The sequence below is a fragment of the Sus scrofa genome, chromosome 3 (genome assembly GCF_054392235.1).
Source record: "Sus scrofa isolate SSC_HxYL_T2T_F1_AM1 chromosome 3, Sscrofa_HxYL_maternal_Yorkshire_Landrace_v2.0, whole genome shotgun sequence".
Taxonomy (NCBI): Eukaryota; Metazoa; Chordata; class Mammalia; order Artiodactyla; family Suidae; genus Sus; species Sus scrofa.
In genome coordinates, this window is record NC_139385.1 from 5880197 (window position 1) to 5892972 (window position 12776).

Here is a 12776-nt window from a genome sequence, read left to right on the forward strand (position 1 = left end):
CGAGAAAAAGATAAAAATTCACAAAAGAGAATTGAGACATGTGCATAGTGTGAAGTAGCGTAGTTTGCTTGAAGTCCCACAAAGAGAGGAGAGACAAGGAAGCAGAGAAAAGACTTGACATGATGCCTTGGAATTTCCCAGAACTGATGAAACAATGGAAAAACCAGCAGTGTACATATCCAAAATGGTTGGTGAATCTAGAACAGGATATATGAAAAGAAGTCTACACATGGATACTTCAAGTGGAACAACTACAATCAAGAAAAAAGATAAAGTCTTAAAAGCTGATAGAACAAAAAAGATGGATTACCCTCAACAGATGATAACCTGGCAGCTGTGAAAGCCAATGGACAGTGAAACAAATCTCCAGTCTGAAGAAAGATAACTGCCAACCTGCAATCATACATCTGGTGAAAATTTGACTCAGAAGGAGGGTGAAATAAAGTTGTCAAAAAACCCAGAAATCTCCCACCGGAAGATCTTCCTTCAGGTGGAATGAAAGTTCCCCAGCAGAAGATCTGAAATGGGACAGGGAATGATACGTGGTCAGATGTAATGGAATACAGCTAAGGCTGTATTTAGAGGGAAACTCGCAGCCTTAAGGATCGTAATAGACTGGAAGCAGCGCGGTGTGGTATGGGGGTATGTGGACACGGTAAAATCAGGCAACGAGGAATGATGTGTTGACACAGTTCCAACGTGAACAGATCATCCAACACCAGACTGAGGTGGAGAAGCTGGACCCGGGACTGTGTGTTGTGTGATTGCTTGTATATGGAATAACTGGGGAAGGCGAGACGTCGGAGACTGCAGACCAGTGGTCTCCCTGGGCGTGGGAGTGGGGATCGCCCTCAGGGTGACATGTTTAAAGTTGGATTGTAGGAATGTTTGGAAAAATGACTATTCAGATATTTCCATTTTTTAAAAATCAGCTTTGTTCCTTTGTTGTATCAGCTGTGTGCACATGTTGAATATTAATCCCTTATCAGTCATGTCATTTGCATTTTTTTTTTTTTTTTTTGCTTTTTAGAGCCGTACCCACGGCATATGAAAGTTTCCAAGCTGGGGCTCGAATCAGAGCTACAGCTGCTGGTGAGTGCCGCAGCCACAGCAACGCAGGATCCGAGCTGCATCTGCGACCTACCCCGCAGCTCAGGGCAACGCCGGATCCTTAACCCACTGAGCAAGGTCAGGGATTGAACCCGCAACCTCATGGGATCCTAGTTGGGTTTGTTAACTGCTGAGACACGAAGGGAACTCCCATTTGCAAGTATTTAGATTGTCTTTTTTGTCTAGTCAGTGGTTTCCTCTGTTGTGCAAAAACTTTAATTAGGCCCTGTTTATTTTTGCTTTTATTTCCTTTACTTTAGGACACACGGCCAAAAGAATACCGCTCTGTTTTATGTCGAGGAGTATTTGGCGTATGTTTTCCTCTAGGAGTTTTGTGGTGTCTGGTCTTACACATAGGTATTGGATTCATTTTGAGTTTATTCCTGTATAGGCTATTAGAGAATGGTCTAACTCCATTCTCCGATGTGTAGCTGTCCAGTTTTTCCAGCACCCTTACTGAAGAGACGTCTTCTGTTGTATGTTCTTGCCTGCTTTGTTGTAGATTAGCTCACCGTAAATGTGTGGGTTTAGAATCGTCATCCTGTGCGATTGACCTTTCTTGTGCCAGTATCATACTGCTTTACTTACTGTAGTAATAGGGTCTGAAGTCAGGGGTACGATTCCTTTAGTTTTGTTCGTCTTTCTCAAGATCGTTTTAGCTATTCGGGGCCTTTGTGTTTCCATTCAGATTTTAAAATTGTTTGTTCTAGTTTTGTCTAAGATGCCGCTGGTGATTTGATAGGGATTGCATTGAATCTGTAAATTGCCTTGGATGATACAATTATTTGGACAAAATTGATTCTTCCAGTCCAAGAACATGGTACATTTTTCTGTCTGTTTGTATCTTCAGTTTGTTTCATCAGTGTCTTAAAGTTTTCAGAGTGTAGGCCTTCTGCCTTTTGCCTCCTTAGGTAGGTTTATTCTGGGTATTTTACTCTTTTTGATGTGATGGTAAGTGGAATTTTTTCCTTAATTTCTCTTTGTGGCGCTTCATTGTTGGTGTATGAAAATGCAGCCGGTTTCTGCAAATTCATTTTGTTTCCTGCACCTTCGCTGGATTCCTCGATGAGCTCTAGTGGTTTTCTGGTAGTGTCTTTAGACTTTCCCGTGAACTAGGATTTCACGTCAGTGATCAGCAGTGACAGCTTCAGTTCTTCCTCTGCAGTTTGGACTCCTTGTCTTTGTCTTTGATCACGGTGGCTAGGACTCCTGAGACTGCGTTGAGTGAAAGCGGTGCGAGCGGGCATCCTTGGCTTGCTCCCGCCCTGAGAGGAGCTGCTTTCGGCCTCTCGCCGTCGAGTGGGAGGTTAGCCGTGGGTCTGTCATACGCGGCCTTCACTGTGTGGAGGAGGCTCCTCTCTGCCCACTTCCTGGAGGGGTTTTTATCCTAAATGGACGTTGGATTTTTACCAGAAGCTTTCTCTGCGTTTACTGAGAGGTGATCATACAGTTTTTGTTTTTCAGTTTATTAATATAGTGTATCACATTGATCGATTTGCACATATTAAAAAATCTTTGCATCCCCTTGGATAAATCCTGCTTCATCGTGGTGTATGACCTTTTTAATGTATTGTTGAAATTGGTTTGCTGCTATTTTATTGAAGATTTTTGCAGCTGTGTTCATCAGTGATATTGGCCTGTAATTAAGAAACTAATAATTTTTAAACTATCAATGACCAGTTCTTATCCTTAGGATGTATGCATCCCTAACTCTGCCTTCTTGGTTTTTGTTAATTTCATATAACTGGCAATAAATTCTTGATCAGTTAGACCACAGCCCCATTTGATTCTGTACCAGTGGTGTGATTTTTCAACACATAAGAGATATTAACTGCCTTTAGGCAATAGTGTGTTCCATCCCTGTTTGATCATTGAGTTACTTCTTATAACTTGGCTTATTTAATTATTAAAAGATCAAAATCAAACAAGTTTCTTAAAATGGAAAAAAATTATGAAAATATCTTCGGTGCTGCTGTTTTGTAATTTACCTCTGATTCGTGGCCTGTGTTCATTTTAGGTAGAACATACTTGGTAACTCTTGAACCATTGGCTGTGAATGTTCGTATGAAATTCATCCTATTTGGTTCCAAGTGTTGCTGAAACTAAAGCAGAGAAATGAACGCACCCAGGCAGGCCTGTCTGAACACGAGGGAAGCGGGCAGGTTGACAATCAGTTAGGTGTCGGGGAGTCATCGGCTCAGGGCTTCAGTGTCTTGACGGTGGCGTTAATTTCTGTCTTGCAGCTTTACAGAAAAGACCATACCGAATGTCATCATATCACATCGCTACAAAGCGCAGGACACTCCAGCTCGGAAGACCTTTGAGCAGGCTCTGACCGGGGCGTTCATGTCCGCTGTCATTAAAGACCTCCGGCCCAGCGCCCTGCCCTTTGTGGCCAGCCTGATTCGCCACTACACCATGGTGGCCGTCGCCCAGCAGTGCGGTGAGTGGGGACGAAGTGGTGCTTCGAGCTCCTCAGGGAGCCTAAAAAACCTGGTCGGAGGAGGTGTTTCAGAGAAGCCGAGTTTGGCAGATTGGTTTTTGGCTTTCGTTTCCTCATTTTCCACGAAATCCTTTGACAGAGATAGTTGGTGCTTCAGCGATGGGTGCTGTCGTCACTTGAAAATTGTTGCCTGAGTTTATCGGTTAAACACCACCCGGTGAACATTTTGGTCCTTTGTTTTTCATCATGGGGGCTGAGTACTTTGGGCCCTCTGGGGTAGAACAGGGACGGCGAGTGGTCACACTGACTGCTGGTCTCCTGTTCACACCCAGCCTCCGCTCCCACATCATCCGTCTGCCGCTCCTCAGTCTCCAGGCTGTGTCTCCTCTGCTCCTGGGATTGGCACTCGCGCCCCTCCCCCGGCCTGGGAGCTCCTTGCCTCTGCTCCAGGGGTTCTTAAGCTCCAGTGATGAGGGCTAAGTTTGTTTGTCTCTGTTTCGCATCCACTGCTGACTGGTGTTTTTTTTTGTTTTTTGTTTTTTTCTTCTGTTTTTGGCTGCCCTGCAGCATTGTGGAGTTCCCAGGCCAGGGAATCAGATCTGAGCCATAGCTGTGGCCTATACTACAGTTGCAGAAATGCCAGCTCCTTTGACCCACTGTACTGGGCCAGGAATCAAACCTGCATCCTGGTGTTGCAGAAATGCTGTTGATTCCATTGTGCCACAGTGGGAGCTCCCAGACTGGTGACGTTGGAAAGGACAGTAAAAATGCTGAAGTTTCTGAACACCTTAGCTCAGTCTCGCAGCTTCTCCCAGACCAGCACTGGTCAGGGGCATGCACACAAGTGGCATTTTGTGTCCTTGAAGGCCCACACCCTTGATTAATAGGTAATTTGTTCCAAACACTGTAGGACAGAGAACCTCCCCCGCTTTTTTGTAGCTCTTCCTGGCCTGAACAGTCAGGGCCGTGTGGTTAAAACTTAGATTGTTTCTCAAGACCTCAGCCGACCTGGAAGCCTCTCGGTACCTCCCATGCTGCCTCCTGCTGGGTACCTGCCAGGCCTGAACAAATGGAGGCTGGCAGTCTGTTCTCTGTGTGGGTTGGGTTCATCACGGAAGCCCGTTGCTTCTTACTGTTACTTGTGTGTCAGGAATGTCCAAACATAACCCGCAGTTGTTCCTGCGTTGCGCTCCTTGGCCTGGCTAATGATTTTTTTTTTTTTTTTTTTTAAAGATGATACCTGATTGTGGTTCTCATTTTAAACTAAAATGTCTTTGAATTGTGATTGAGGAAATCCGAGAATGACACAGTGTGCAGTGGAAAACATTCAGAACAATAGGCTTAGGGCGAGTCGGACCACTTAGTTCATAGACAATTACAGTTTAACCAGAGTTGGTCTAAAGTATCGGGGTTGGCTTTTATTAAATTGCTAACCTCAAGGAAAAAAACGAGGTGGTTTGGCCGTTGGAGGGGCTAGAATGTTTTGCAGCTAATCGCAGCGTCTCGCATGCGCTCTGCCTCTCCTTTCAGGTCCGTTCTTGCTCCCCTGCTACCAGGTGGGCAGCCAGCCCAGCACGGCCATGTTTCACAGCGAAGAAAACGGCTCCAAAGGAATGGACCCCCTGGTTCTCATTGATGCGATAGCTATTTGTATGGCGTATGAAGAGAAGGAGCTTTGCAAGATCGGGGAGGTGGCCCTGGCTGTGATATTTGACGTTGCGAGCATCATCCTGGGCTCCAAGGAGCGGGTGAGGAGGATGGGGTCTGCGGGCTGCAAGGCCCCGGGGGCGGGCGCTCGGCAAAGGCTCGTTGTCGACGAGTGGCAGCGACACGGTGGGGTTGTGTGTCTTCCAGGCGTGCCAGCTGCCCCTCTTCTCCTACATCGTGGAACGCCTGTGCGCCTGCTGCTACGAGCAGGCCTGGTATGCCAAGCTCGGGGGCGTGGTGTCCATTAAGTTCCTCATGGAGCGGCTGCCTCTCACGTGGGTTCTGCAGAACCAGCAGACCTTCCTCAAAGCGCTGCTCTTTGTCATGATGGACCTGACCGGAGAGGTAGGTGATGGGTCCCCGTACCTAGCCAGGCTGTGTCGGGACCCGGTCTGCCTGGAGGACGTTGGGGGCGGTCCTGCAGACCTGCTCTCGCAGACGCGTCGATACCCTAACGGCATAAAGGGACAGCTCAGAGCCCTCCCGCTGGCTCTCTTTCTCGGATGTCTGAGGGCCTGTCCTTCTGGATCGAGCTCTTAGCGTGGCGGTCTGGCGCAGGGTGTGTGGCAGGGGCTGGGGGGGAGATCGGGGGGCTGAGGCAGCCTCCCCCTTTTGCGCTAAGGAGCTTGGCCTGCAGGTTTCCAACGGGGCCGTCGCCATGGCCAAGACCACGCTGGAGCAGCTTCTGATGCGGTGCGCGACGCCCCTGAAGGACGAGGAGAGAGCCGAGGAGATCGTGGCGGCCCAGGAGAAGTCCTTCCACCATGTGACGCATGACCTGGTTCGAGAAGTCACCTCTCCCAACTCCACTGTGAGAAAACAGGCTATGCATTCGCTGCAGGTACTGGCCCAGGTCACTGGAAAAAGCGTGACCGTGATAATGGAACCCCACAAAGAGGTGAGATTTCTGTCGCCAGAACTGGAATAATTTGAACAAAACTTGTGAGACTTTTTTTTCCTTCACATTTGAGCTGTAGATGACGCGGAATTCGTAATTCGCATGCAGTGAACCCAGTGTCATTGCCCGTGTCTTTTTGATCTCAGATAGGCAGATGGCAGTGTGCTTGCATTAATGTCTGTGTCAGGACTGCTCAGGGCCGGGGAGGTAGAAGGCTGGTTTCTCGTAGAGCACAGCCCGGTGGTCTTGTTCTTGTGGCGGCTTTGGTTTGGTTTAAGAGGGTTCCTCTGAACCAGTAGGAATTAAGTGGATCTGATGTGTCTCTCTCCACAACCCAGTTTCAGCGAATATGAAACACATACTCCCCAAGGAGAGGGCATCTGTCTTAAGTATCGATCTCAGTTGTGGTTTTCAGATCGCTGGTTGGCTTAGCTACTGCAGTGGGAGGTGTTTGCTTTTAAGGGGCAGTTGGTCAGTGGTGCCTCCTTGCCTGTCCCAGGTTCTCCAGGACATGGTCCCGCCTAAGAAGCATTTGCTCCGACACCAGCCTGCCAACGCCCAGATAGGCCTGATGGAAGGCAACACGTTCTGTACCACTTTGCAGCCCCGGCTCTTCACGATGGACCTTAACGTGGTGGAGCATAAGGTGTTTTACACAGAGGTAGGGGCGGTGTGGAGCAGGGGCGTTCTACACAGAGGTGGGGGGCGGATGGAAGGTGATGAGGCGTGTCTGGTGGCCCGTCTTTGGTCAGGCAGCATTCAGAGAAGGCCTGGGCCGTGACTGCAGGTAACCAGCCGGAGCCTGCCTCAGCCCTCGGCACAGGATGTCACATCTGGGACTGGGGAGAAGGCAGGCATGGTGGTGGACAAGTCCTTGTGGGTGGAGGGGACTTGACTGCCCCTGGACCCAAGATAATGGGCAGTGGCCAAGGGCACCTTCAAAGTGTCTGTTACTGTCAGTGTTACAGTGTGGAGTGATAGGAGGAAGTGATAAATAGAAATTAAGCTATAGGTACAGTCCGATTATAAGTATTACTTCTTACAGTCATCAGAATTAATCTGGTGATTAGTCCCAACTTGAAATTTTGATGAGACGTGAATCCTTCTGGAGGCGTCGTCAGAGTAAACTGAGGCACAGGTCATAAGGAAGCACATTCTTTCTTACCCACACTAAGTCTGAATTTACAATTATGAAAAAATGGCTTCTTTTTTTTTTTTTTTTGGTAAGTCCTGTGTTTCACTTGGACATAAGGTCATTGCTCATGTGTTCTAGCTTTGATCTTCTGTACCTCGTTATAGCCCCTATGTAAGAGTCTTCACTCGTAAGACTTGACGGGGCGTCCAGGAGAGCCCCCAGAGGTGGGAGGGCGGCTTCCCTTTGAGGGCTCCTGAGGCAAATGTGTTTTAACCTACATAGGAAATTCTTCACGGTGCTCAGGGCCAGAGCCTGGTAGTACTGAGTGGCCAATTTCAGAATTAAACTGGTTTTGAAAATGTCTATCAGGGCATCAGCTCAGAGGATCTTTGGAAAATAGATACTCTTGAGTCTTGTCCCCGGAGATTTAGGTTCAATAGACTTGGGGTGAGCCTGCGAATCTGCCACCCAAAAACTTCCCGGGTGAGCCATGTACGGCCACGTCTGGAAGTCAGGCTTTCTAATTACCCGACATGCACTCTGTCTGTCTAGATTAGATGCAGGTGTCTGTATGTACGTGTACACACGTGCGTTACATGTGAAGAGTGGAGCGGGGTGGGTGCCAAAAAGGCTTTTCCTCTATATCCTTTTCTACCGTTTAATCTCTTACAAGGTCAGAATCTTGAAGGGAAGAAGTGGTAAAAGTCCACGCCCTCTTTCCAGGCTGTCCCAGAAGCGTAGTAAGAGAACACCATGTATGGTATTTCAGGTGTCCGACGCGTACGCGTAACCTGGTCTGGTTAAACGTCTGGACGCCTCGCGACTGGAAGGTTCGCGTGACGGTCTTGCCAGTGAAATGCTTCTTTCCTCTGCTTCCCTGTACTTAAAAGAAAAGGTGTTGCCCTTCAGGGGCTTGGATGGCAGCATGTATATATAGCTCTTGAGCTCTGGCCCCAGGCATTGGGCAGCAGCTCCGAACAAGGAGTTGTACCTGCCACCGTGGAATTTGCATTTTGGTCACGTGACCCTCTGCGTGAAGAGCGGGGGAGAACGTGTTGGAGTCTGTTTCACTGAGGTTGACTAAGTTTTGCTTTAGAATAAGGAAAATTTCGACACTTAAATACTCTGGGATTTGGGTTTAGTTTGTTAACTGTGGCAAATGTGTGGTTCTTGCTTGTCTTTTGTTATTTGCAAGGTTATTATATCTTCATAGTAAAAGCAGGCTAAATTAAGTTGTTCTGTTTTTTGCAGCTCTTGAATTTGTGCGAGGCCGAAGATTCAGCTTTAACAAAGCTGCCCTGTTATAAAAGCCTTCCGTCTCTTGTCCCTTTACGAATTGCAGCATTAAGTAAGTTCATGTAAATCCGAGATAAGTTCCTGGGTACAAAAGTGAAGTGAGACATTGGCCGTCTTTCGTTGTGTAATTTTTCTGACTTGCGTGGTCTTTTTAAAGTGGAATAAGAAAATTATGTTTGAGACCGAAAAAAAAAAAAAAAAGAGAGAGAGAGTTCCTGTTGTGCAGTGGAAACAAATCCAACTAGGAACCATGAGGTAGCGGGTTTGATCCCTGGCCTCGATCAGTGGGTTGGGGATCCGGGGTTGCCGTGAGCTGTGCTGTAGGTCGAAGACACGGCTCAGATCTGGCGTTGTTGTGGCTCTAGCGTAGGCCTGCGGCTACAGCTCCAATTGGACCCCTAGCCTGGGAACTTCCATATGCTGCAGGCGCGCCCCTAAAAGGACAAAAAAAAGATTAAAAAAAATAGGAGTTCCTGTTGTGGTTCAGCAGAAATGAATCTGACTAGCATTCATGAGGACACAGGTTCGATCCCTGGCCTCACTCAGTGGGTTAAGGTGTTGCTGTGGCTGTGATGTAGGCCGGCAGCTATAGCTCTGATTGGACCCCTAGCCTGGGAACCTCCATATGCTGCGGGGGTGGCCCTGAAAAAAAAAAAAAAAAAGTAAGAAAGAAAAAGGCAAAAGAAAAGAAAAAGAAAAATTAAAAAAAAAAGAAAATTGTATGTTTATCAAACTACATAATGAGATGGCAATAAATTATATAGATTGCTAGGATTTAAACACTTTTTTCTTTCTCACCTGGGTTTTACTCTATAGTGAACTCTTTACTTGGTGGCTCTCTTACGGGAACTGCATATTTTTCTAAAGTATGTATCTTTCATGTTGTGGTTTAAGACAGTCCTCATACCCATTCATATCTTGTCATTTTTGCCTGAATCAGACGCTCTTAGATTTCTTAATGATTCGGAAACATTAGAGAATCCTGCTGTCTCTAGACTTTGATTAAGAATGTCAGTTACCTGTGCTCAGCACAGGAATTGTACATAATTTAGGAAAATGTGGTAGATCAGTGCTCATCCTCATACTTAGAAACAATCATTTTCTCCTCTTTTTGGTAAATAAACACCCAATACAAATTTTTGTTGTTGTAGTTTTGGGGCCGCACCCACAGCATATGGAGATTCCCAGGCTAGGGGTTTAGTTGGAGCTACAGCTTCCGTCCTACACCACAGCTCACGGCAACGCCAGATTCCCAACCCACTGAACGAGGCCAGGAATCGAACCCGCAACCTCATGGTTCCCAGTCAGATTTGTTTCCCCTGCGCCGTGACGGAAACTCCTCAATACAAGTTTTTAAATTGACTCTGTTGTTTTGTTGACTTCTATACACTTAAGAAAATATTGCCAGAGTCCTCCTTGAATTAGAGGTGGAGGAGCTGAGAGGCAGACCATCGTACTGGAGCTTGAGGATGGGGCTGGGGTGTTCAGGACACCACTGGCCAGAGCGAGGGGGGATGTGGGCAGCTTCTCTCACCCCCTGGTGGGATTCCTCTCCTTGGGTGCTTCTCATGCCTTTCTGCTAGCCAGTGTGGGCAGTGCCCTTGCTAGATTGTTCACCCTTAACTAACCTTGAACACAGAGCCTCAAAGGCATGCCCTCTCTCCTAAGAGCATTTGCATTGTCAAAGCCTTTAACCCCACAGGTTGGGAGGAGACCCCCGGTTTGACGTGGATGATGGAGAGACGCTGGGCTGGCTGTGTGTTGGCTTCATCACCAGCGTCTGTGTTAACACAGCATGCATCTGCCCCCAGACAGGATGGCTGGGGGGCAGGGGTGTCACTGGGGACCCCTTCAGCCCTCCTCTGTCTTATCTGGACAATAAGATTTATAATGGACTTTCTGGCAGGCCGTTGCCTTCTTAGATAATAGTGTTCGTTCACCCTTAGAAGTAAGTGAACCTGTGAGTAGAAAACCATGCGTTCTTCTGTCTGTCTTGAGGCCAGATGCTAGGAAAGCAGTTTTATGACTCGTGTGTATTGGCTGGTAAGAGACTTTAGATGAGGAAATGGTTGATGCGTTTTTCAGGTTAGTGATGAAATTGTATTGATTTCTCTCCCCAAAGATGCACTTGCTGCCTGCAATTACCTGCCTCAGTCCAGAGAGAAGATCATCGCTGCCCTCTTCAAAGCCCTTAATTCAACCAACAGCGAGCTCCAGGAGGCGGGCGAGGCGTGTATGAGGAAGGTGAGCCCGGGGCAGTGGGCCTCCCTTCTGCCTGGAGTCCTCCCCCTTGATCTTGTCCGTGTGTCTGGAAGTCCGAGTCCGCCTGTGGTTTGTAACACGCTGGGTTGTAGTCTTCCTGTTTGCTAGTCATCTGAGCCCTTTAAAAGTGCGGCGTGATGGCCAGTCTTCCTCATGTCGTCATAAACCAGAATAGATGGTGAATGCACCGTTTCCCAAGGAGGCAGAAACTTGCTGCTGGAGTTGAGCATGCGTTCCGTTCTGCTGTGAGGTATGTTCTGGTAACTTTTTTCTTTGGTAATCTTTCTTTAATAGTTTCTGGAAGGTGCCACCATAGAAGTTGATCAAATCCACACACACATGCGGCCTTTGTTGATGATGCTGGGGGATTATCGAAGCCTGACGCTGAACGTCGTGAACCGCCTGACCTCGGTGACCAGGCTCTTCCCAAACTCCTTCAATGATAAGTTTTGTGATCAGATGATGGTAAGACAAATGCAAATGAACGCGTTTTGTGATAAACCTAAAAATTATTTTTAAAAATGAGTAATACACGTACATGGTTTGAAGCTCACAAGGGCAGCACAGAAGGGTAGACGGCGAAAGTCTTCTTCCCTCCACGTCCTCCAGCCACCCGGTTCCTCTTGCAGGAAGCCCCTGTTCACCGTCTCCCACGGGTCCTTGCGAGATGCTTTCCGTTTGTCGTGGGATGTGTGTTGGTTTTGTTAGTTCCCGCGAAGGGAGGTGTAACAGACAGGCACTTTGGTTTCCCCCGTTACACCGTCCCCTCGTTTCATGCCAGTGTATAAAATGCTGCTGCCTTCTGTCGTATGGCCACGTGGTGTGTCGTGGCGGGGACGTGCCGACGTGCCGTAATTCACTGGCTCTCTCCCCTCTCGTGGACATCCAGATGGTTCCCAGGCTTGGGCTGTTACCGACAGTGATGGGAAACCTGGAAGGAGCTGTAGAAACCCCGTTTATAGTTACCCAGGCGATAAAAGAGCTGTTTGCCAGTGTTTAAACTTGAGGTGTTGAAGGAAGGTTTCAACTGTTGACTTTATTTTGCGTTCTGTACATAAATATTTATAATAATTCACTTAGGGTTTCATGGTACGGTACTGCAAACGTGTGTGTGTTTTATGGCGTCTTTATATTCTGGTTTCTTTATATCTACACACACCTAAGAAATGAACATTGGCCCAAATACCTAACAGGAAAATGACAGTGTGATTGGTCCTACGTTTTTTTTTTAAACTTTTTTAGGGCCGCACTCTTGGCATATGGAAGTTGCCAGGCTAGGGAGCAAATCGGAGCTACAGCTGCCTGCCACAGCCACAGCCACGCCAGATCCGAGCTGCATCTGCAATACCAGATCCTTAACCCACTGAGCGAGGCCAGGGATTGAACCGGCGGCCTCATGGATACTAGACGGCTTCGTTTCCACTGATCCCCAGCAGGAACTCCCAGTCCTAAAATTTTTAAGTGCTGCCGTAATAGCATATAGTTGGGTCGCCATATTACATCTAAGTGAACTTTCCCAATGGAAAGGCTCCTTCCCTTGAAGCGTCCACGTGTGACACACGTCCGTGCTTGCACGCACGCAGACGTGCCGAAGCGTGGTTAAGGTCATGAAACTGGATTCCTCCTAATCGGAGCACATCAGACACACACTTTATCTTACCTCATATCCTGACTGTTGGTGCTTTCGCAGCTTGGTCAAAAACTTGGTCTTTTTGAAGCAGGGGTTTGTGTGTGTGTGGGTTTAACTTCCATCTGACCCTTGAGAGCTGCCCTGCCCTGGGAGGTCATTCAGTCAACGGTGTTTGCCAGATGTTTTTAGGACAGTGCGAACAGAGCTGCCTCGCAGTCCGTAGTTTCTGACTTAAGGCCAAGAGCCTTTTTCCCTAAAGTGGAGTACATGGGTTTTGTGTTTCTGGTTTTTTGGG

The 12776-nt window shown here is 47.7% G+C and overlaps 1 protein-coding gene across 17 annotated transcripts in view; it reads left to right on the forward strand.

Annotated features, from left to right (window-relative positions):
- TRRAP (transformation/transcription domain associated protein) overlaps positions 1 to 12776 on the forward strand; it is a 120044-nt gene that overhangs the window by 43979 nt on the left and 63289 nt on the right. For all 17 annotated transcript variants that reach the window (XM_021086098.2, XM_021086103.2, XM_021086096.2 and 14 more), the window contains exons 23-30: positions 3354 to 3553; positions 5084 to 5301; positions 5408 to 5605; positions 5898 to 6158; positions 6658 to 6819; positions 8545 to 8641; positions 10712 to 10833; positions 11146 to 11316. In XM_021086098.2, coding sequence (XP_020941757.1) covers positions 3354 to 3553; positions 5084 to 5301; positions 5408 to 5605; positions 5898 to 6158; positions 6658 to 6819; positions 8545 to 8641; positions 10712 to 10833; positions 11146 to 11316 — 1429 coding nt within the window. The remainder of the gene's footprint in view (positions 1 to 3353; positions 3554 to 5083; positions 5302 to 5407; positions 5606 to 5897; positions 6159 to 6657; positions 6820 to 8544; positions 8642 to 10711; positions 10834 to 11145; positions 11317 to 12776) is intronic.